This window comes from Lactuca serriola, chromosome 9, assembly GCF_051521515.1.
Source record: "Lactuca serriola cultivar US96UC23 chromosome 9, Lser_US96UC23_V15, whole genome shotgun sequence".
Lineage (NCBI taxonomy): Eukaryota > Viridiplantae > Streptophyta > Magnoliopsida > Asterales > Asteraceae > Lactuca > Lactuca serriola.
The window spans coordinates 165,407,458-165,431,871 of record NC_136416.1 but is presented as its reverse complement, the minus strand read 5'-3'; the positions used below and the strand labels follow the sequence as shown (position 1 = coordinate 165,431,871).

The 24,414-nt window shown below is 32.5% G+C and overlaps 3 protein-coding genes across 3 annotated transcripts; 2 read left to right on the top strand and 1 right to left on the bottom strand.

The window, feature by feature from the left end:
* The first annotated feature begins 7,177 nt into the window (after positions 1–7,177).
* Positions 7,178–11,939, top strand: LOC145074913 (kinesin-like protein KIN-14M). Its single transcript, XM_079021238.1, has 13 exons — positions 7,178–7,601; positions 7,670–7,814; positions 7,894–8,003; positions 8,179–8,298; positions 8,389–8,592; positions 9,386–9,817; positions 9,892–10,030; positions 10,218–10,327; positions 10,411–10,572; positions 10,647–10,840; positions 11,057–11,138; positions 11,228–11,437; positions 11,512–11,939. Exons 1-13 carry the CDS (start codon positions 7,404–7,406, stop codon positions 11,689–11,691), a joined length of 2,286 nt encoding a protein of 761 aa, XP_078877364.1. The 5' UTR covers positions 7,178–7,403; the 3' UTR covers positions 11,692–11,939.
* A 103-nt stretch (positions 11,940–12,042) lies between these two features.
* On the top strand, positions 12,043–13,197 carry LOC145074916 (plant/protein (DUF1995)). The gene has a single exon (XM_079021240.1). The coding sequence runs from the start codon at positions 12,084–12,086 to the stop codon at positions 13,035–13,037; it is 954 nt and encodes a 317-aa protein (XP_078877366.1). The 5' UTR covers positions 12,043–12,083; the 3' UTR covers positions 13,038–13,197.
* Positions 13,198–13,234: 37 nt separating this feature from the next.
* Positions 13,235–18,479, bottom strand: LOC145074915 (putative galacturonosyltransferase 12). The gene is made up of 6 exons (XM_079021239.1): positions 18,098–18,479; positions 15,775–15,821; positions 15,434–15,598; positions 14,746–15,336; positions 13,778–14,080; positions 13,235–13,525 (listed from the first exon to the last, which is right to left on the bottom strand). Exons 1-6 carry the CDS (start codon positions 18,312–18,314, stop codon positions 13,241–13,243), a joined length of 1,608 nt encoding a protein of 535 aa, XP_078877365.1. The 5' UTR covers positions 18,315–18,479; the 3' UTR covers positions 13,235–13,240.
* Positions 18,480–24,414: the final 5,935 nt, after the last annotated feature.

Below are 24,414 nucleotides of genomic sequence, written 5' to 3'. Positions count from 1 at the left end.
GGACCTTGTCCCCTGAATCGGACCGAAGTCCGGACTAACTGACTGGGACCTTGTCCCCTGCATCGGACCGAAGTCCGGACTAATTGGGGCCTTGCCCCCTGCATCGGGCCGAAGTCCGGAAACTAACTGAACAAAGCATAACATAAACATATGAACTAGCATGAACACACATATACTGCATACTGCATCGGGCCATAGCCCAAAACACATAACACATAAATCCTGTCTGAGCCACGAAGGCATCGAACATACTAACTACTGCATCGAACCGAAGTCCGGAAACTACTGCTAACTAATCGGGCCGGCATTGTGGCCGTAGAACCGTTCCTACTGGAAGGAAACTCACCTAAACTGCTGAGCTCTACCGATAATCCTCTGGCTGCTAACCGACAATCCCTTGAGCCGCTGCTCCTCTAGCTCTCCGAGCTACCAATATCAATATGACACTTAGTCTGACAGTCCTCTAAAAGTCAACTAAGTCAACTCTGGTCAAAGTCAAAGTCCTAGTTAACCCTACTCGTCGAGTCTGCCTACTGACTCGCCGAGTTCATATGCTCAAAATCCATTCATTCACGACTCGACTCGCCGAGTCAGCCCCTGAATCGCCGAGTCTACCTGATTTCCATGTCCTGACCTGACCAACTCACTGAGTCCCCACTCAACTAACTGATCCGAGTCTTAACTTGAAGGGTTTGGGGTTTCGCGACTTGACTCGCCGAGTCCAAGAACAAACTCGCCGAGTCCGAGGCAATCTTCAACAGACTCGCCGAGTTGTTCATCCAACTCGTCGAGTTCATCTCCATCTTCATACTACTCGTCGAGTCCACTCGAAGGACTCGCCGAGTCTATTCAGTCCTTCATATATTCAGAGGCTTTTGAGTCATGCATGGACTCTAAACTGTAGATCCACTCTTCTAAAGCCTATTCCTTACGTAAAGTGGCAAACTTTACGTGTAGCTAAGGAGATCTAGGCTAAATACACCATGAACTAGGGTTTAAGACAAAGGGGCTTAACAATCAACCCATAGACTGATGCTTTATGATTCTCTAGGCCAAGATACACTTAGATCTGAAGTAGCAACTTCAGATCTAGGCTTCTAACTCGAAATGGTTCATAAACTTGCCCAAAAAGCCCCAAATCTCACAACTAGAATAGATCTAAATGAAGGAAACGACTTAGTACCTTCAATAACTCAGAAAGGTTCCACAAACTCTAGATCTACGACCAATCCTTGAAGCTTCCTTGATTTCCCTCTTTCTTCTTCCTTCAAATCACCTAAAAATGGCTTGGAAGCTTGAATGAGCAACAATGGAGGCTTAGGGTTTCGGGTTCTGGACTATAGGGGCCGCAAATGAGCCTTAGGGAAGAGAATAAGATGCTTAAATAGGGTACCAAGTGCCGAAATTAGGGTTTCCCAACCCAGACCAGACTCGCCGAGTCCACTTGCCGACTCGCTGAGTCGGTCACTTACTTTACACCCAGATCCCGCTCCGACTCGCCGAGTTCCTCCCTAGACTCGCCGAGTCAAGCCTCTTTAACTTAGGGTTTTTCCTTTCCTTTCTTGACCTTTCTGATTTCGGGTGTTACAGAGAGCCCTTGGACGTTTCCGCCGTCTGGTTCGGGGGTGTGACATCTTGGATCACGAGTAGTCTCGTAATTTTTACAACAACCCAACCAACCCTCTTCACCCCCCTCGATTCATTCATGGGTGATGGTCCTACTGTCGACGTTGACTCTCATGTCGATGCTTCTTCACCGGTCCACGTCCCCTCTCCAACCAACACTAATATCGTCCCTACATCCCCTCCCAGTGCTTCTTTACCATCCACCTCCAATTCTCAATCTCCTGTCACCACTTTCGCTCCTATAAACACTCATCCCATGCTAACCCGTGCTCAATACGGGATCTCTAAACCAATACAAAGGCTCAATCTTCATACTGATGTCTTACCTATCTCTCCCTTTCCTTGTAATTAATCTCAAGCATTTCGAGATCCTAATTGGCTAAATGCAATGAAAGAAGAATATAATGCACTTATATCTAATGGAACTTGGGTACTTGTACCTCGACCACCGATGCTAATATTGTTAACTATATTTGGTTGTTCAAAAAGAAACTTAATGTGGATGGTTCTCTAGCACGATATAAAGCAAGACTTGTTGCAAATGGCCGCAGCCAACAGCCAAGCATTGACTGTGATGCAACATTCAGTCTCGTTGTTAAATCATCTACTATCAAGACTGTTCTCAGCCTTTCTATATCACATCATTGGTTGGTTCATGAGTTAGATGTGAAGAATGCCTTTCTTCATGGCTATATTCAAGAAACAATATATATAAATCAGCCACCAGGTTTTTGTGATCCATCTCTTCCTGATCATGTATGTCTCCTTCAGAGGTCTCTTTATGGCCTTAAACAGGCTCCTCGGGCATGGTATCATAGATTCACACAGTTTATTACTAAAAAATAGGTGAATATTCGCACGTTGCATGGAATACAATTATAAATTTAAAATATATGTTGTTAAAATATAAAAATGCTGTAGTTAACTTTGATATAATAACTTTTATACTAATTTGGTATAAAATATTGATTATTTTGAATTATATGATCATATATAAATCTATTAAAACTATATAGTCTCTGTTATCACAATGGCCTTTACCAACATGTTATTCATAATTAAAATTAAATATAGTATATGAATTAATGTTATTTATAGTTGTTGTTATGATTAATTAGTTTAAAAAATAAAATTTAAAAACTATATTTGATTAACTTTTTTATTTTTATTATTGTAGTTATTTACAGCATCAAACATTGGTTTTGTTTTTAAAGGTAACAATATTACTTTTTAACTATTATCATTGTAAGTTATTTGTAAGCTACTTCTTTAGAAATTTTTAATGTTTACAACAATCGTTTTAGGAAATATTTTAATTGATTTGGGAACACAACTTAGGTTTCACTTTTCACACTATAATTTATAATTTATAACTATTTATAAAATAGTCGTTGGATTTTCTTTAAGTTTAATTGAAATTTCCATTTAAGTTAATACTTTAACACTATATTTAAATGAATAATTTAAATATTTTATACAAATTATTCAAAAGTTGTGACTTTAAACTGAAAATTTAAGAAATAACATATCAAAACTAAGTAGAAGTAAAATATGTTAATTTAATATTCAAGTTTAGTTAATTTTAGGATTACAATTTAGGTTTTGCATCTATTTGACATTATTAACCAATTTATAATCATTATTAGAAAGAAATTGAAAAGTAATAGGAGTTTCAAATACATGTGGTAAAAAAGAAAAATATATCTTTCATATTTACATAGAAAATTTAAAATATTCATGACTTTTAATTAATTACTTTTTTGAAGCAGAGCAAAACAAACAATCACATTTAACATATCTAATATTATCCATATCACGGTGTATAACATATGATCGATAACATGTAACTGATTTAATATATATTAATGATTAAAGTACAACATGCAACAATTGTATTAAAAAGAATCTGAAACAAAAAAAAATATAAAAATAATTAGTATGTAACAAACTTACAAATTAAAAGCTATAATATAATAACATATCTCGAAAAGTGATCATAAGACCTCAAACAGACACAAAAACCTTTAAGTTTGTTTTCTTTGTGAAGTTTGTATGTGATTTGTATGCATGTCTACCAAAAAGATTGATCTTTTTATAGTAAATGTTTCATTAAGCGCTTATTAAACATAATATAAGTTATAAACTTTTGAGTGTTAATTCTTATTAAGAAGACTTTTGACTTGTATTAGTTAAAAGATGGAGGTTTCAAATGAATGTGGTTTGAGCTATAAGAAATTGAAAAGTCATGGAGGTTTCAAATACATGTGGTGTAAGTAAAAATGCATCTTTTATAAGTATACTAGATGAATTCCCACGCGTTGCGCGACACATGTTGAAAATATATTGTTAGAATATTGAAAAATATATGTTTGTAATGGTTATGTTATTGACATTAATTTTAACATAATATTTTTACACTAATATATATATATATATATATATATATATATATATATATATATATATAATTATCTATTTAGTATTATTTTTAACAATTGCTATGATTAATTAATTTAAATTTTTACTTATGCAATTATTTTCTAATTTCATTAATGATGTTAACTTAAAATACAATTTATTTGCAGCTAACGTTATGTAATTTATAATTTGATATTATTATCATTTAAAATTACTGTTTATTAATTTTAAACCACTTATTATTCTTAATAAGTTAAAGAAGACTTTTAAGAAACACTTAATATTATTTTTCAAATATGTATCATATACTAAACACTAAACTGATAAGAATGAAAATTTGTATTTCAAAAGATAATTGTATGGATAATATGATATATCCATGATTTTTATAATTTGATTTTATTATTTATAACTATTGTTCGTTAATTTTAAAACCACTTACTATTATTAATAAGTGAAAGAAAACTTTTAAAAAACACTTATTATTATACTTAAAATGTTAAACATATACTAAAATACAAAGTGATAAGATATACAATTTGCATTTTAAAATAGACTTACATGGAAAATATGGATAATATGACATATCCATGATTTTTAATTAGTTATTTCTTTAATTAAATATTATCTATATCACATTCCATAACATATGATCGATAACATGAATCTAATCTAATTTACATTAAAATTTCAACCACAACATATAATGATTGTCTTAAAAGAATACTTAAACCAAGAAGAAAAAAGAATTAGTATACAACAAACTTACAAATTAAAAACTTTAGCATAATAACATGGCTCGAAAAATGGTCCAAAGCCTTCAAACCAATACAAAAACCTTTAGACTTGTTTTCTTTGTGAATTTTACATGTGATTGGTATTTGTGTGTCTACTCAAAGAGATTGGCCTTTTATAGTAGACTATCCATTAATTGTGTATTAAACATATTATATAAGTTATAAAACCTTTGAATGGTAAATCATTATTAAGAGACTTTTGAGTGGTATTCATTCAAATAAGAGGTTTCAAATGAATATGGTTTGAGTAAAATGTATCATGGGAGTTTTAAATGAATGTGGTGAAAGGAAAAATGTTTCCTTTATAAATATAATGAATGATAATGATATATATATATATATATATATATATATATATATATATATATATAGATATGTAGACTTGGGTTCATTAACAGCAAATCAGACTCGTCTCTTTTCATCTATCAGTAGGGTGCTCAAATTGCTTATATACTACTTTATGTTGATGACAGTGTCTTGATTGTCTCATCCACAGTTCTTCTTCAACAGATTATAAAGATTCTTCGATCCGAGTTCTCTATGATAGTTTTGGGTTCTTTAAACTATTTCTTGGGTGTTTCGGTTACTCGCAACAGTCACGACAAGTTTCTTTCTCAACAAAAATATGCTCATGAGATTCTGGAACGAGCAAACATGCTTAGCTGCAAACCTGTTCGCACACCGGCAAACACTTCTGCCAAATTTGATGGCACATGTCCTCTTGTATCCGACCCTACTCTTTATCGCAGCCTGGCAGGAGCTTTGCAATACTTAACCTTCACACGCCCCGATATCACATATGTTGTTCAACAAGTTTTTTTGTTTATGCATGACCCACGGGAGCCCCACTTCTCGACTCTCAAACACATTCTTCGGTATGTTCGAGGGATTATGGATCATGGTTTACAGCTATACTTTTCTCCTTCTCTAGGTCTTGTAGCTTATTCTGATGCTGATTGGGCCGGTTGTCCCTCTACTAGATGCTCGACATCTGGCTATTGTGTTTTTCTTGGCCCGAATTTGCTATCTTGGTCTTCTAAATGATAGGGCACTATTTCTCGGTCTAATGCCGAACCTAAGTATCGAGGTGTTGCTAAGACGAGTTAGCTATGCAATCTTCTATGTGAGTTGCTTTACCCATCACTCTTTGCTACTCTGGTATATTGTGACAATGTCAGCGTTGTTTAGTTATCTTCCAATCCGGTTCAACATTAACGTACTAAACACATCGAGATTGACATTCACTTTGTGCGGGATAAGGTTGCCATGAGACAAGTTCGTGCTCTTCATGTCCCATCCTCGTTTCAATATGTTGACATTTTCACGAAAGGGCTACCAACTCCTTTGTTTCTTGACTTCAGATCTAGTCTGAACGTCTGCTCGAGATCTCCCGTCCAAACCGGGGGGCTGTCAGCATATATATGTTTTGTGTATATTTACTTATTATGTTTAGCTTGTTAGCATTTTATCCAAAGTGTCCCATTGTATGTAATCCACTTATGGTAACCCATTATTATAATCAGTGTGTATATATTTCGTATGGAATACAAGAAATCTTCATGAGAAATTATTGATTGTAATAGTTTTGTAAGGTTCGGTTATTATGGGTCAATTTTTCCAATTATAATCATTCGTTTTTTTTTATTAAAGGTCACTTATAATGTTCAACTTTCTTATAATTATCATTCGTTTTTATTAAGGTTCGATTATAATGGATCAATTATTTCGATCAAAATCATTCGTTTTTATTAAAGTTTGGTTATAATGAGTCATTTTTTCCTGTTATCATCATTTGTTTTTATTGAGGTTCAGTTATAGTAAGTCAGTTTTTCCTATTATAATCATTCATTTTTATTAAGGTTCGGTTGTAATATGTAACTTTTCCGGTTATTTTTCTCTTCTAAGATCCCCATAACCAATAAGGACTACCCTTTGAACCCTCCTAGACCTTAATTTTATAATTTTATAAAATATTTAGTAAATGAAAGTCTTCAACTTTACATAATTTGTTTCTTTAACTTTTAACTAACAATTTGATTCTTGAATTTTGAATTGTTATATGATTTTTTTTTTCTAAAAGATATGTAGAATATAGTGATTCTTTATTAGTAGCCTGCTCCATTTGGAGAAGAATCAGTCAAGGCCACCGTCCGGCCTTTTATTCAACAATCAAGATTCCAAAAACATAAACCTATAAATAAAATCGTAATTTCTGTTTGATCTTTTCATATCCAACATTATTAAATTTCAAATTTTTTTAAAAAAACACCCGTTAACACCATCACAGTTCCATCGTCTCCATCACAGATTTCCCTGCAACTCGAAGCAATCAATTTAATACCAATCTTTGGTAGCTTTTATTTCAATTCATGGACCCACCCCACTACCTCTCACAAAACCCATAATCTTTCCTTTCAAGTAACATGAACATCAATCCTTTTCTTTCCACCACCTAATCAAACCCCTTATTCATCAAATCGATTCTCACAATTTGTTTTCCCTCAACCAATTTAATTACACTTTCTTTGTGTTCAACAACACTAAAAATAAAAGGTTTATAAAATGGTTGGGGCGGCGAATGGTGGTAGAATGCCACCACGGCAGATTTTTTCCGATGTTAATGGCGGTCAAGATCCTGTTATCCGGGTCGGGCCAACAAGCAATGCGGGTTCGGATTGTGGAGCGATTGAATTCACTAGGGAAGACGTTGAATCATTGTTGCATGAGAAAATCAGAACAAAGAATAAGTTCAGTCTAAAGGTTAGTTTTATGTTCTTTTTCTTCTTCGATTTATGTCGAATTTGGAATTGATTTTGTGGGGTTTTTAGGAGAAATGTGATTCGATGATGGAGTATATAAAACGACTCAGAATATGTATCAAATGGTTTCAAGAACTTGAAGAGAATCTTTTGTTAGAGCAAGAAAAGAATGGGAAGATGCTGGAATCTGCAATAAATAGATGCAACGATATGGGTATAAATAATAATAATCATACTTTCAAGAACATCTTTTTTATAATTTAAACTAATTTTTTATGTTTCATTGGTTGAAGAATTGCTAATGAGCGAAAAGGAAGAAGAACTGAATTCGGTAATCATGGAGTTAAGAAGGAATTACACAGCGCTACAAGAGAAATTCGCAAAAGAAGAATCAGATAAATCGGTATTATTTGGATCTTGAAAAGTAATATATATATATATATATATATATATATATATATATATATATATATATATATATATATATATATATATATATATATATATATATATATATATATATATATATATATATATATAATAATAATAATTTAATCTTGTTAAAAAATTAATATTAGGTGGCAATGGAAACATTAACAAAGGAGAAAGAAGCTAGATTGAGTGCGGAGAGATTACAAACTTCAATCAAGGAAGAACTCGAAAGAGCTCAACGAGAAAGTAAAAGTGCTAATCAAAAGGTAATATTATAGATGATCTTTGATGAGATTGGATTATTTTATTATCTTATATAGATGATGTTGATTTTTTATTTATTTTTTGGTAATTAGATATTATCACTCAATGATATGTATAAGAGGCTGCAAGAATATAACACGAGCTTACAACAATACAATAGTAAGCTTCAATCTGAGCTTAATCAAACGAATGAAATCCTCAAGAATGTTGAGAAGGAGAAGGTTGCAATGTTGGAGAATGTTAGCAACTTACGAGGCCATTGCACTTCTTTGCAAGATCAGTTGAATGCTACAAAAGTCGGTGTTTTCTGCATTTGATTTTTCTGAATTAGTTTTTCGTATCTTAAACCCTATTTATTATGCATGACATGACAATACAGTTTGGTATTAGAGACAAAAAACCAAAACAATTTTTTCGCTCCAACCAAAATTGATGATATAAAGTGGGATAAAAAAAATTACTATTTTTGTCGCATTGTACATCTTTCTTTTGGAAAGATATGAGACAAAAATAACATTTTTTCTCGCCTAAAAAAATCGACACAAAAAATTGATATTTTTGTCGTACAAGACATTAGATTAAAACCAGAACAAAAAAAAAAAAAAATTGTTTTTTTTTTGGTACAATAATGTTTGACATGCATTGAACATATATCGTACAAAAAAAAAACAATTTTGACCTACCAAAAAAAGTGAAACATGGTGTAACAAACGATTTGATACTTTGGTCCTACTCACAAACAACACTTTCTTTGTCTCACCCAAAAAAATGAAATAAGTTGTGACAAAAAATTGCTAATTTTGTCCCATTGTGCATTGGATTAAAAATCCAGGACAAAAACAAAAAAAATTGCCCCACCCAAAAAGATGAGACAAAAAATTGTTATTTATGTTCAGGATAAACACAATTTTTTGTCACACTTAAGAGAGATTTTTTTTAGTCTCTTATCAGTATAAAAGTCATAAATGTCTTCATTATCCTCATCATAAAAAATATTCCTAGAAAACTTGTTTAGTCTTGTACCATAAGTCCCATATAACAAACAGAATCTTTATCAAACATATTCTCAATCTAAGGATTCATTTTCAGGCAAATACCAATGAGACATTGAAGCAAAAAGAAGATTTGGCAAGTGAAGTAGGGCGCCTAAGATTGGATTTACAACTAGTGAGAGATGACCGTGATCGCCAGCTGTCAAAAGTAGAAGATTTATCGAAAGAAGTTTCAAAATATAAAGAATGGAGTGGGAAATCATCGGATGAAATAGAAAACCTTACATCAAGTTTATTATCTTCACAAGCCATTTGTTCCTCACAAAGTGATCAAATAAAGAAATTGCAACAAAAACTTACTACAGCAGAAAGTAAATTAGAGATGTCTGATGTATCCGCATTTGAGATAAAAACGGGTTATGAAGAACAAAAGAAAATTAACTCTGATTTACAGCTTCGTTTAGCTGAGGCAGAATTGAAACATTATGAAGGAGAACTCTTGCGTAAAAAATTGCATAACACAATTTTAGTGAGTTCCAGTTTCTATTTAATTAATAAATTTATTTATATAATGGTTAACGAGTTTTTTTTATTTTGAAACAGGAATTGAAAGGAAACATACGAGTTTTTTGTAGGGTGAGACCTTTGTTATGTGATGATGATGGTGACAATGAAACAAAGACGGTTTTTTTTCCTACAACAACCGAAGGTCTTGGCCGAGGCGTTGAGTTATTGCAAAATGGTACTTTAAATTTAAAGACTCTTATCTTTCAAATTTGATTGCACATTTACAATTCAATGCAAGAATTAGCAAAGTAGTATGCTTTTTAAATGAAGATTAAAATGAAATTACATTGCTATTTCTTGCAACTAAAGCTTATGTTTAACTCTTTATATTATAATTTTCTATGTTTCTTGTTAAAAAAAAGGGAAAAAGCATTCTTTTAGTTTTGACAATGTATTTGTGCCCGAATCGACACAAGAAGAGGTGTTCGAGGAGGTCTCACAACTTGTGCAAAGTGCACTCGATGGTTATAAGGTGAAACAACATTGCTTTTTAGTGTTTGTGTAATACATGTTAATTATAATAACAAATAAATAAAAAGTACGTTGCTATTTCAGGTTTGTATCTTTGCTTATGGTCAAACGGGGTCGGGAAAAACTCATACAATGATGGGTACACCGGGAAACCATGATGAAAAAGGATTAATACCGCGATCTTTAGAACAAATATTCGAGTCCCGAGAAACACTTCAAAACCAAGAGTGGAAGTATGAAATGCAGGTTTGGAATCAATTTCCTTGCTTTTCTTGCTTAGAAGATTTATTATTATTATTTTATAAAAATGGGGTTTACAGGTTTCGATGTTGGAAATATACAATGACACTATACGCGATTTGTTGTCAACAAACCGAAATTGTTCAAATGAGTCGGGCAAATATGCAATTAAACATGATCCAAATGGCAATACACATGTCTCTGATTTGACCATTGTGGATGTTCGTAGCAGTCGAGAAGTTTCATTTTTGTTAAACCGTGCTGCACAAGCCAGGTATTTTTATGATTTCTCTGAGAAGACATAACATAACAAGTTGTACCGACTTATGTCAAAAAAGACAAAAAAAAAAAAAAAAAAAAAAAAAAAAAAAAAAAAAAAAACTTTTTTGTCCTACCAATGAGACAACAACTTGCTCTAGTTAAAAATATAAAAATGACCATTCGGTTTGTTTTTCTTATTTTGTGAGGTGTACATGTGTTTCTTGATTAGGTCCGTGGGTAAGACTCAAATGAATGAACAATCGTCGAGAAGTCATTTTGTGTTCACTTTGAGGATATCAGGCGTTAATGAGGTAAGGGTAGTTTCGGGTTTTCAAAATTCAATCTGGTATTGTATTAACTAATTGGTTAACGATCGATGAAATCTTGATTTGCATTGTAGAACACGGGACAACAAGTGAAAGGTGTTCTTAACCTAATCGATCTTGCGGGAAGTGAACGTCTTTCCAAAAGTGAATCAACTGGGGTTCGATTAACAGAAACTCAATACATCAACAAAAGTTTGTCGTGTTTAAGTACTGTTATATTTGCATTAGCAAAGAAGGAAGAACATGTGCCTTTTAGGAACTCCAAGCTTACGTATCTCCTCCAGGTATAAAGAATTCTGGTTTTGTTTATATTGGTTTTGGGTTTCATGGCTGAAATTGATCGGAACTTGTTGTTCAGCCTTGCTTAGGTGGGGATTCGAAGACTTTGATGGTGGTGAATGTTTCTCCGGCAGCTAGCTCAGCCAATGAGTCACTTTGCTCTCTCCGGTTTGCCGCTAGAGTCAATGCTTGTGAGATTGGAACTCCTCGCCGGCAAACCTCTTTCCGGCAGGTGGATGGTCGCCTCAGCTATGGCTAATGACGAGGCAAAAATCGTAATTATCAAACCTAATTGAATTTTCGAAACCCTAACAAGTTTGTTTGCAATCGATGTGTATATCAGAAGATTGAAGAAAAGTAGTTAGCTTGAATGAACGGAATTTGATTGAATAGATTTTTGGACATGTATTTTTGTAGTTTCATTTGCAAAGATGTTTCTATATGTTTGTGTTTATTCTTGATTTACTATCGTTAATGCATACTAAGTGAAAAGATTACAGTTTTATATTGCATGATCTTGGAAAGATTCCGGCGATTTATTTTCCAATTTTTGTGTGGCTGTTATTATCCCACGTTTATGGCTTATATATATATTTATCTGATCTTTTGCTCAAATCTACAGACTTTTTTCTGTTTTCAGAAAGAACAAAGATGACAACTAATCTCCCAAATTTTCATTTGAGTCCTTTCAAATATCATTCAATTCAACCGCATTTCAATTTTTCGATTGCTTCATCAAATTCCCAAATCATAAAACCGAAAAAGATTCCTCTTTTGTTATCCTTTCAGTGTAATCTCTCTTCTCCACCCAAATCCAAAGAGGAAGCTATACGTCAAGCAAAAACATGTCTTTCATCGACCTTAGAGAAACCTCTCAACAACCTAAAACTTACAGCCGGTAAACTCAAGAAACTAAAGCAGCCCAGATTTCGTGTCGAGATCCCAGTCAATGATGACTCTCCCGATTCCTTATCACAGCTTGCACTCCAAGTGTTCGATGAAATGCCCATTAAGAGAAAGGGCTCTAAAGTGAAGATTCTAATACTATGGCCCAATTCTACCCTAACAGAAGCTGCAAATAGAGTCGCATTTGGGTCAGTTGAGCATGTCGACATTTCTTCACTAAAAGATGGGGGAAACAGAGTTTTGAGCTCTGCTGACGTGGCAGTATTTTTGACACCAGAAGCTTCACAAATGGAAGTGATGGAAACAATCACTAACAGTCTGTACCCAAAGCCAGTGGTGATATTCAACCCTAGATGGAGTTATGAAGATGAGGAAAGCATTCTTGGTGATTTTGTTGACTTTTTGGGATCTTTTGAAGTGATTTATTCGTTTATGGGATTGGAGGTTAGAGGGCTATTGAGTAAGAGAAATGGTGTGGTGTTTAAGTGTGTGAGAGATGGGGTTTTGAGTGGTGAGAGATGGAGTGTGCTTGTTGAAGAAGAAGAAGGAGAATTGAAAGTAGTTTCAAGATTCAAAACAAGACCTTCCATTAATGAAGTTGAGAATGTTCTTTATAATTTGATGGCTATTAACTCTCCTATTACAAAGTCTGCAAAGTTCTTGAAAGGATTGGTTTCAAATGTAACTGGAAAAAAGTAAGTCTAAACTAAAGGGTTGTTTTTTTAAGAAAAAAAAAACAATCCTTATTTGATTACTTTTGATAAAGGAAAAAAAATGTGTAAAGTGGATGAGAATGCTACTTATATCTCAAATCACCGAATTGGAAAAAAATTGAAATAAAAAACTCTTTATGGTTTCATCTATACATGAAATATTCGCATATAATCATTCATGTACATGTTCTAAGATGCTCTAATGTTGCATGACTTGATGAATTTATCTGAAAAGTTGACATACTTTGACCATAATGCCCTTAGCTCTGGAAAAGCTATATCTAACCATGGTTTAGCTCGACCATTGAAATGGATGACTGCAGCCTTCTGAGCATCTGGTATGCTTGTATTCTCTTGGTACCCAAGGCCTAACATATGCCAAAACGGGTCAATAATATGGACATATCCATGAAATGCTATCAAACCCGGAGGTAATGTTCCTAGTTGCCACAAACTTAGATCCGATTTCAAATTCTACATGAGAAAAAACAAGTTGTTAGAGTTCTTTAGGTGTATTCAATTTATTTTTTATTGAGACATTATGCTTTGAAAAATATAATTTTTTAAAAATTTTACTTGGTGAAAATTGCTTTTAAATGGAAGACATTACTATAATCGTGTAGATTTTTCAAAGTATAATACTTTAATACGAAGAAATGAAATTAAGACGTTGCAATAAACAAATCAATGGAAGGAGGTTTCTTTCTTTGTTTGAATATGGGTTACCTCCTCAAGCCAATAATGGTAATTGTTACTTATGTTGGTATTTCTCCAAGCTTCAAGGTCAAATATGTTCATGCCATAGGCCCAAGCACATTCATTTGCATCAAAGTTATTTGATATCAATGGATGAGAAAAATTCAAGTAGCTTTTTAACCGTTTTGACATTACAAATTTGTCCTCTCCCATACACGTTTCAACGGCTCCATTTACTTTTCCATTCATATCAATGTCCCAAAGAGGCGAAAGATCTGTTTGAACCACAAGGTCATCGTCTAAAAAGACTACCTTGTTTAAACTAGGAAACATCTGCAAAAACCAACATCCACAATCATATTTATATTTATATGGTCAATATAAGCCATTCAAATATTTCATCAAAAAAAGTTATTCTTCCAAAAACTCCTTAATTGACCCATATGAGCCAAAAGTACCATATGAGAGGAAAATCAAGTACATAATTGTCGGTAAAGGGCAACATAAAGGGCCCAATCCAAATTGGAGTTAAAACTATTTTGGACTTTAATTTAATGGCTAACATAAGGGACCAATGAGCTCAATCTAAGTTGGAACTAGAGCAAATTACATTTTTGTCCTTGAGTATAACTAATTTTTTGTCGTTTTTGTTATAAAAAGTTTTATCTTGCAATTTTGATATTTGTTTGAGATTCCTTTTTGATATTTGTTTGAGATTCCTGTAACGTTTTTAGTCCTTGCTATAAGTTAGATGACTATTTTTGGTTACTTTTTACAATTTTGGGATAGAAAATATATATGTATTTGACTTGGAACAGGGATAAAAAATGTGATAAAAATCTTAAATAAAGACTAAAATTACAAGAGAAAACCTTTTAGGACCAAATCTGAAAAAATTAACTTTTTGGACCAAAATTGAAGTTTTATGGGGTTTGAAAAGTTTTTCATGAAACAATTCAAGAAATAAGCAAATTATGAAATCGTGTTTAAAGCTATACCTCTGGCAAATAAATTCGAACATGGTTCATGAGCGAGTTATACTTGGGACTCATCGCCTGCAACTTTGCAGCAATAACATAAGGTTTCTCGGTCTTATTAGCAACAATGGCGGACGACCCACCTCTAAACTGAGCCCTAGCCATCTGATCTTTCTCCATAGCTTCCAAAACCGGCACTTTCCCCTTCGCAAACCAATCAAAATGATGCAACGCCTTAACCTCTATAACCGCCGGCGTTAATGGATGCAACGAGAACCACGCCTGCATCGGAGAGTAAGTCTTCCGATCTGTAATTATATGAACCACCACCGTTTCAGGGCGGAGCGAGTTGTAAACGAGTGAGGTGGCCACCACAGAGGCGGCGAGGATGTTGTCGGACGCGAGAACGAAATGGAAGTATGAGTTGTCGACGAGTGCCGGCACGAGCTCCGGCGATGGGATCTGGCGGCGGGCGGCGGCGTTGGTAGCGTGTTCGGTGGCTAACCGGAGTGCGAGACAGTGGAGTTGTTTTGGGATGCTGCTGGAGGCGACATGGCGGTATAAGTATTCTTGGATTTTGGCTTTTCGAGTTCTTTGTTCAAGAAGGGTCACCTGAAAATCGAAATCGAAATCGAAATCGAAAATGTGTTAGTGTGTGTTTTACTGTGTGTAGGAAACCATTAACGAATAAGGATAACCAGTTAATCACCATGGATTTGAGCTTAATGGCGAAGGTTTTTGCGTCTGGTCTATTATTGCCTTTCAAACTCGAAACAAAATCTTCTAAAGTTTGAGGAATGTCAGCTTCAGATCCTTCGGTTATGTCGTATTTACTAGAGGAGTCCTCCAAGATTTGGTATATTACTTCTGGGACCTTGAAGAAAAGCAGAAATAACATTATGTTAAAGGGATGAACTGAATTATGAAAATTTATTTGAGGTCGAGAAACAATCAGACGTATATGAACAAGTGTCTGAACCAACAAATGGATGGTTACGCATTCAGAAAAATCATATGTGAATGTAAAAGATTAGGGTTTAGAAAATTTACAGTTGATTGAAGATTTTTATGTGGTCCTAGTTTTTTTCGTAGACAACCTGTAATTAGAACATGAAAATGGTTATATATTTATGTTATCATAATTTTAAGTTACACTGAGATTTTACATACAAAGTATGATAAATTACAGAAATATCACCATCAAGGTTATTAAATATCAATCATGATTATAGGATATTGTACGATCCTACGAACCGATTAAAGTGATCCCAATTTTACTTAAATCATTTTTCAGTTTAGTTGATCGTAAGATTGTTATTATTTTTATTAAAAAAAATGATATTTTTTTCTCAACTTACTATACATATACCCCTTTTGAATTGTTTATTGTCAAATGATGTATTAGATATATATTTTTTTTATGTTTTAACTATATATTATTAACTGATAGATAAAAATATAAATCTTACGTTTTAAAATTATGATCATCCCTATTTTAATAAATGAATAGTTTTATTCTCCTTTTGACATGTGTCACCCTATTAGGCTTCTTAATTAATACATATTTTATTCTTCTTTTGTCATGTATCATCCTATTATCTCTCCTAATTAATGCATGTCATTTTTAACATATTGATTTTTCATTTCAAATTTCAAAATTTGAAATTTGCACCCTAATTAAATTAAATTCATAACAATAGAATAAAAGTTAATACAAATTATAAAATGATATAATTTCACATATTTATTTAAATCAATGACTATAATTTTATATAACTAAAAAATCTCTTAATTAATAATATATTTAAAATAATTGATTATTAATTTTAAGATTTTACTATAAAAGTTTAATAAATTTTGTAACTATGGTTTCCATGGGTTATAAACTAATGATTTAATAAAACAGACAAATTCTAAATAAGATCTTGATGTTCACAACTTTAATCATCGTATTATAATATATTTTATCGGCCGTTATTAATTTTTTGTTTAATGTTTTTGAATAAAAACCATTGATATTTATATTTTTGAATCCTAACCGATTAATGCATGCCTTTTTTGTTTTGCAATATCATTTTGTCAGTAATTTGGCTATACAAAATATTATTAACTTAATTTTTTTTCTTAACTTTAACCGTTTTATTTATTTATATATTTATTATCAACTTATTTATCCCATCATTGTGAAACATATGATTATGTGAACATTTTTCTAGCGGTATTTACCTCTTTAAAAACTGCCATGTAAACAATTTAAACATGATAATCGATTTACATTGGTCAATGAAAATGATTTAAATGGAAAAAATATCAATGGTATTATGAATAAAGTTAAAGACCTTTTAGGTAAAAATATATTTTGATCATATAATGATTTTTGGTTTTTATGTAATAAGACCTTCAAAGTATTAAGAGACGTGTTTTGAAAGTGCTTATACGATATTATATACTCAAAATCTTATCATTAATTGTAATAAAACGTGTAGGAAATAATATTTCGAGGCGTTTATGCTGTTTGGAGTAGTAATAATTGTATTTGATACATTTTAATTTTTGTGGAACTAATTGATTTTTCTTTGTGATAATAAATTCTATTTCAATTTGTATGATGATCATACAAAATAATTATTTAACAACTAAATAACAAGATAACGAGATACAGAATATGGTTATTAATTTATCCAAATTTCAAAGATTATCTATTAATAGTTTAAGACATCATATCACAAAACTTATATTAATATTTTTAAAAAAATATTTAAAAACATTTCAAATATCGTAAAGAACAATAATATTTGCACGTAATCATAAACAACATCTTGCTTTTTGTGGTTTTATTATCAAAACATGAGTGAAAAAATACGAAAAATATAATTCGCAAATTTATAAAAGTCGTTGATATATGATTTCTTTTTAGAAAAATGGAGTGTTTGGTCTGCATTGTTGATTGGTGATATTTGACCGATCTTTTACTGTCATATTTGTTGGTCTATCAATTCGATATTGGTGGACTTTTAAATAAGTTTACTTTTAATTAATATATAAATTAAGAATTCTTTCAAAAAAAAAGTACACATAAGCAGATGAGTATCTATTTGTTTGTAATTCTTGCTTCTAAAATAAATTAATCAAATATCTATTTGTTTGTAATTATTGTCTCTAAAGTAAATGAATCAAGAATAACGGCCAATAAAGATTTATTTCTCATCATGTTATAGAACCATCTACGCATCTCCAAAAACGTTTAAAGATCCAAACAGAAGACACAGAGTTTGATTATCATTTGAGAACTGAAAAACACAAATACAAAAATAGATATTTTTTTAAACGACATGCTACACAAAAGTTGAAGCATAAAATAACAAAAACGTACCAATGGAGGAGCATCTGGTTTGACCATCAATGGTATCGACAGCAGTCAACACGAACACAAACCGAAGAAGGAACGTAAAGAACAAAAGTGAATAAAACACCATTCGATAAGACAACCTTCTTGATCCAACCTTCACTTTTATGAACTCCCTCACTCCTTTTCCAGGCAACACCGTGACATGTCTAAGACTTGGAGATATATGGAGTTGCATTTTCATCAACAACAATATATCTATGAATGGAGTTAAGAGTATATATGTATATGTATGTAAATAGCTATAAAAAGTGAGGGTGATTAGTATTGTGGAGAGATGGAGAGGGAATAAATTGGCAAAGTACAAGGTGCGAAGGGGGAAATCTGTTGAGGGTTTGCCATCTCCTACCTAAACTTGCTTGAGGTTTAGGTTATTAATATATTATGGATGCATGTCATATGTATGTTTTAATGTTATTTTTTTTACTTTGATTTTGGAGGAATATGACATTAGACTAAGAATGAGGTGTGTTTGTTTCATCACTCTTTCACTTTCGAGATGCCAACACCCTAACTTATATATATATATATATATATATATATATATATATATATATATATATATATATATATATATATATATATATATATATATATATATATATATATATATATATATATATATATATATATATATATGGTGAGGTTCATAAGAGAACCATAATTAACCAAGGAACCAATCTTTTTTTTTCAACTTTTAAAACTTATTTTTTATCAAAAAAAAAAAAAAAAAAAAACTAAAAATACAGAAATCCATAATTTTTTATTCTTTTTCCAATGATATAAAATTCGATTTTTTTTACGTCAAATTCACAATGTTAATCTTCGAAAATTCACAACGTGAATCCGGATTCACACGGTGAATCCGAAAATTATTTTTCACATTCACAATGTTAATATATGAATATATATATATATATATATATATATATATATATATATATATATATATATATATATATATATATATATATATATATAGAGAGAGAGAGAGAGAGAGAGAGAAAGATTATATTGAGAACAACAAAAAATTAAGAATACGAGTATACTTTTGAGCCAATCACTTTATAAAGTTAAATTAATAAGGCATGTGGAAGATATGGTGGATAACCTATTGACCCATTTTCAAATCCTGACACCACTCAGCCCTTGTGGTCATGGAGGTTCGCCTACAGTGACTCCAGGGCATGAGGCAAAGCCTCATGTTTGCAGCGGGGGATTAGTCGGTGCGCGAAAGCTGGCCCGGAAACCCTCGTTAGGGAAGTTCCCTTTCCAAAAAAAAAACCTGTAACATATTAAAATGAAATCATTATTAAAACCTGTAACATATTAAAATGAAATCATAATTTCCTAAAGTCCAGTGAATAATAAATATAGTTATCTAAAAAAAGGATTAATAGAATTTATTTATTTATTTATTAATGGAATATAAAGTAATTGTTTTCCATTTATTTTTCAAAATTAAAAAACAATTTTTTTCCTTGTTTTACTTGATTCACATGTTTTTATTCATAAAAGAGTAAATCACAATATATTTTTCAAGCTTATTATTTAACTAGAATAGGTGTAATCATATATGAAGAAAATACTAATCATAAATAAATACGGTTGTAATCTGAAATGAATAAAAAAAATTCCAGATAAAAGTTTTCAAGACAATTTGGTTGTATTATAACTGGACAGAAGCGTTATATATATATATATATATATATATATATATATATATATATATATATATATATATATATATATATATATATATATATATATATATATATATATATATATATTAAAAAGCATTTTATCATGTTTTGCTGAATTTTAAGAGGTATAATTCACTATGCGATTTGTACAATAAAGTTATGCACTGAAATATTATGCGATCACCAACAGTTTTTTTTGACTCAGTCCCCCTTTAATCTTGGATCTATCTTTATCTAAATAAACTCATGCTACCACTTCCGATGTATATCCAATCCTTTATCCCTTCTTTTTCTGACTCTCATGCTCTTTTCTTTGTTTAAAATTTTGAAATCTTTCCTGTCTATAAAATGTTTCCTTTCTTTCAACCATCACTTGCTCTCTCCAACCCTAATTAGCCGTCAGGCACACCAGCTCCAGTCTCACAACATACCAGGAGCACACTTTGAACCATTCAAGAGTTAAGACCATCGCACCATTGCTTAGAACCACTTGAAACCTGTCACACCCCCGAACCAGACGGCAGAAACGTCTGAGGGCTCGTGTGACTATAAATTGAAATATCATCACAATGAATATACATGAAACATAACACAATCGTCACCAGCATTACATATTACAACTGACATTGTTCACATCAAGTACATTGTTTTACATATCAAATTCGAAAACATAAATTGTTCGACAATAGACATTTGCATAAAAGACATCCCAAAAATACTCCTGATGGTTCTTCAGTCTATCAATTACCTGAGAATACAAGTTGTTTTGAAAACGGTCAACATATATCATATTGGTGAGTTCATAAGCATGTTTGATTGAAAAACTTTGTATTGGGCGCGTAACCCAGAAAATCCGATATTTTCTGTAAAATTTTCTGAAAAGATGTAATGATCCAGTATAAATGTATGTGTGATTTTCATTGTAAAATTATATATAAAAGAAAGATCCAAATTCTTTGTATTATCTCTGTTATGAGAGAAAGATAATGATTAATAGTGTTACCCCAGAAAATTCGATATTTTCTGATTTATAAAAGTGTTGTAGTTCTTGCACTATCGTATAAATTTTTTTGTATCGACACAAATCGGAAGGTTTGATCTCTGAAGTGTTAAGATAGTATTGGATCTCTATGTGAGCCGTTATAGCCATGCATGATAATGACTAATTTGCATGTCGTGGTATTTTTCCAAATGTCGGTGTTTGATTAAGGTTTTGTCGCCCTAGACTGGCCTAGTCTAGCTGTAGCGAACAGCTAAGGCGTGGGGGGTCACCCCGTATAGATCTATACACAAAGTCTTGCTCTCCCTCTAGGAGACTCTGATTATAACTACATGCTACTGCCATACACTCAGTGATGTCAACCGATAAGTCCCACTAGATCCCAAATATTTCCACATGAATATGTATAATGTTATATGTATTTAGTTTACAAACACTAGTTGATATATGAATGTGAAATGACAAAGCCCAACAAAACATGAAAAGGACAATTGTGGCCCATTAGACGTGTAAATTTTTTCAAGGCTTGTTAAGTATGCAGAAGGACACTTAAGGCCCATTAAGCATATAATGAATAGTTCAGGCCCAATTATCATGTAAATGGGCCACTAAGGCCCAATAAACTTGTAAATGATAATTTAGGCCCATTAAGCATGTAATTGGGTCGCTAAGACCCAATAAACATGAAATGAATATATTGGGCCCATTATTCATGCAAACGTATCACAAAGGCCCAATAAGCATGCATAGTAAGTATTAGGCCCAATATTCGTACCCTTATTTTATTTTGTTTGTTTATTATACTATGGTTCATTTAGTCGAAAAGATTTATTCATAATGTTATGAAAAATCTAATATACTGTTATAATGTTATTTCTAGCTTGATACGTCAAAATTTTATTATTTGAACTTGTTTTTAATAAAATTACACTTTAGGTCCCTTAAGAACTAAATTAACATTTTGAGGCTTATTTTTACATAAAATGTCATTTTTGGCCTATTTTAATTAAAAATAACATTTTAGTCCCCAATTTATAAAAATTTGTATTTTCGCTTCAAATGATTTGGTCCAAAAATTCATATTTTGACATTTTTGGCCCATTTTTGCAGAAAATTACATTTTCAGCCCCTTAGTTGCATAAAATGACATTTTCGGCCCAATTTCTATAAAATTTACATTTTTGGTCCAAATCTCGGGATAAGTGTCATTTTCAGCCCCTAATTTTGTTTATCTTCATTTTTGGCTCAAGTTTTGATTAAATAACATTTTAATCCCCAAAGATTGATATTTTGCAATTTTGGGCCCAATAAGCCGTGAGGCCCACAATAAGGCCCAAAATGCCAAATTTTACACTTTTTACCCTTAGGAAATTATAGTTGTTATAAAAGCTCATTTTTAATCTAAAATACCCTTTTAGCCCCTATAAAACTGTATGTGTCACTCTTGACCCCAAACTTTTGTTTATTTGCCAAAAATAATGCTTACACAAGATTTTGTTTTGTTTTTTTTTCAACTTAGGCATTTATAACACTTTTAACTTTTTAGTATGATGTCTAGAGTATTTTTGTTTATGAATCACTTATTTTTGTTAGGGTTTTATAGATCCATCGAGTTTAGCACACAAACACAACAAAGCTAAGAAAAATCACACATAGCATGCATAAATGTATAGGTCTACACATAAATACTTGTATTCTCCCTCGAAAACATGTAAAAACCAAAAACAAGGGGGTATGAACTCACCTTTGCTTGTTGTCCTCGGTTTTGAAGAAGAAGTGATTCTGTGTTCGTCCCTATCAAGCCTTCTTGAGTAGATTTCGAGCTTAAGAAGTTTCCAAGAGTGTGATCATGGAATAAAGCTATGTTAGAAGGAGTTCTTAATGTTAAAATGATAAGAGGTGTTTGTGTTTGATAACAACTTATCAAAGATTGAAAATACTTGATGGAGATCCTTGAAACACAAGCAAAATTTTGAGATTCTTGGAGGAAGGAGGATGATCTTGAGAGTGTTTGGAAAGGATTTGAAAGAGTGTGTGTATGTGTGTTAGCTCTCGGCTGAGAGGATAAGAAGAAGAGATAGGAAGAGTGCATGGAAACATGAGATTTTGTCTAGTTGTATGTTGAACAAATACCTAGTTATCCTTTAAACAAAAATGAGGTGGCTTGGTTAAGATTAATTATCCATTTTCTTTCTTTCTCTTTTTTTTATGTTGGCCGAGAATGGGCTAAAAAGAAAGGAGGTAGATTAGCTTAGCCCATTTCTAGCCTTGGTTCGAAATTATGAGGCCCAATAATTACTTTTCGGCCCATTGGGCCTTTAGGGTAATTCACGGCCCAAATTACATATAAGAATGGGTTTTATGGTCCATTAGGGTTAACCAAGATCAGTTATGGCCCAATAAGGCCTATTAAGGGTAAACCAATTCATTTTAGACCCATCATGGCCCAAAATGTTAGGTTTTATGAATATGGGTTCAATTAGAGCCCATTTAAGGGTCCTAAGCCCAAAATAGTCAAATTGGAAGCTTATTAGTCCATTAGGCCCAATAAGTAAATCCTAGTCCATAATGGACTTAAACCGAGATTCTTAGGGTTTCCAATCCTTAGTTGACTACTTGAAGTGTTTTGTATAGAGTTTTGAACTTCACTTGTGAATTTCGATTTAGTTTGTTGTCATAGAATGAACATAGTGCATGGTATCAAGTTAGAGTTACAAGTATTATCATAGATGATGTTTACATGATCATAGGGTTTCCTGACAAAAATGCCAGTTGTGACACCATCCCCCCGTTAGAGGGAATTTCGTCCCAAAACTCTTTTGAAAACTAGGATTATGATGGAGTGAATAAGTGAGGGTACTTTTGCTTCATTTAGTCTTCGTGTTCCCATGTGAATTCCGGTCCATGCTTGTCGTTCCATCGAACCATCACAATCGGAATGTGGTTTTGCTTTGTACGCTTTACTTCCTTATCCAATATCTCGACTGGTTCTTCGACGAACAAGAGATTCTCGTTGATCTCAATCTCTTCTAGAGGAATGACAAGAGTTTCATCTGATAGACACTTTTTCAGATTTGAGATGTGGAACACGGGGTGTACGTTGCTAAGGTCGGCAGGTAGTTGCAGCTTGTAAGCCACTGGGCCAGTACGAGCAAGAATCTCGAACGGTCCAATGTGTCGCGGGTTCAGTTTTACCTGTTTCCCAAAGCGGATTGTTCCTTTCCAGGGAGAGACCTTTAATAACACTCGATCTCCGACTTGAAATTCTAATGGTTTTCTCCGCTTGTCAGCATAACTCTTCTGTCGGTCTCGCGATGCTTGAAGTCGAGATTTGATTTGGATTATCTTTTTCGGTCGTTTCACGGATAATTTGTGGTCCTGTGAGAGCACTAGCTGTCGATTGCCCTTTTGCTAGTTGAGTGTCACCCACCTCGGCCCAACATAGAGGCGATCTGCATTTACGACCTTAGAGAGCCTCGAAGGGAGCAACCTTGATGCTCGTATGATAACTGTTATTATAATAGAATTCGATCAAAGGCAAGTGGGCATTCCATGACTTGCCGAAGTCAATCACTCAAGCT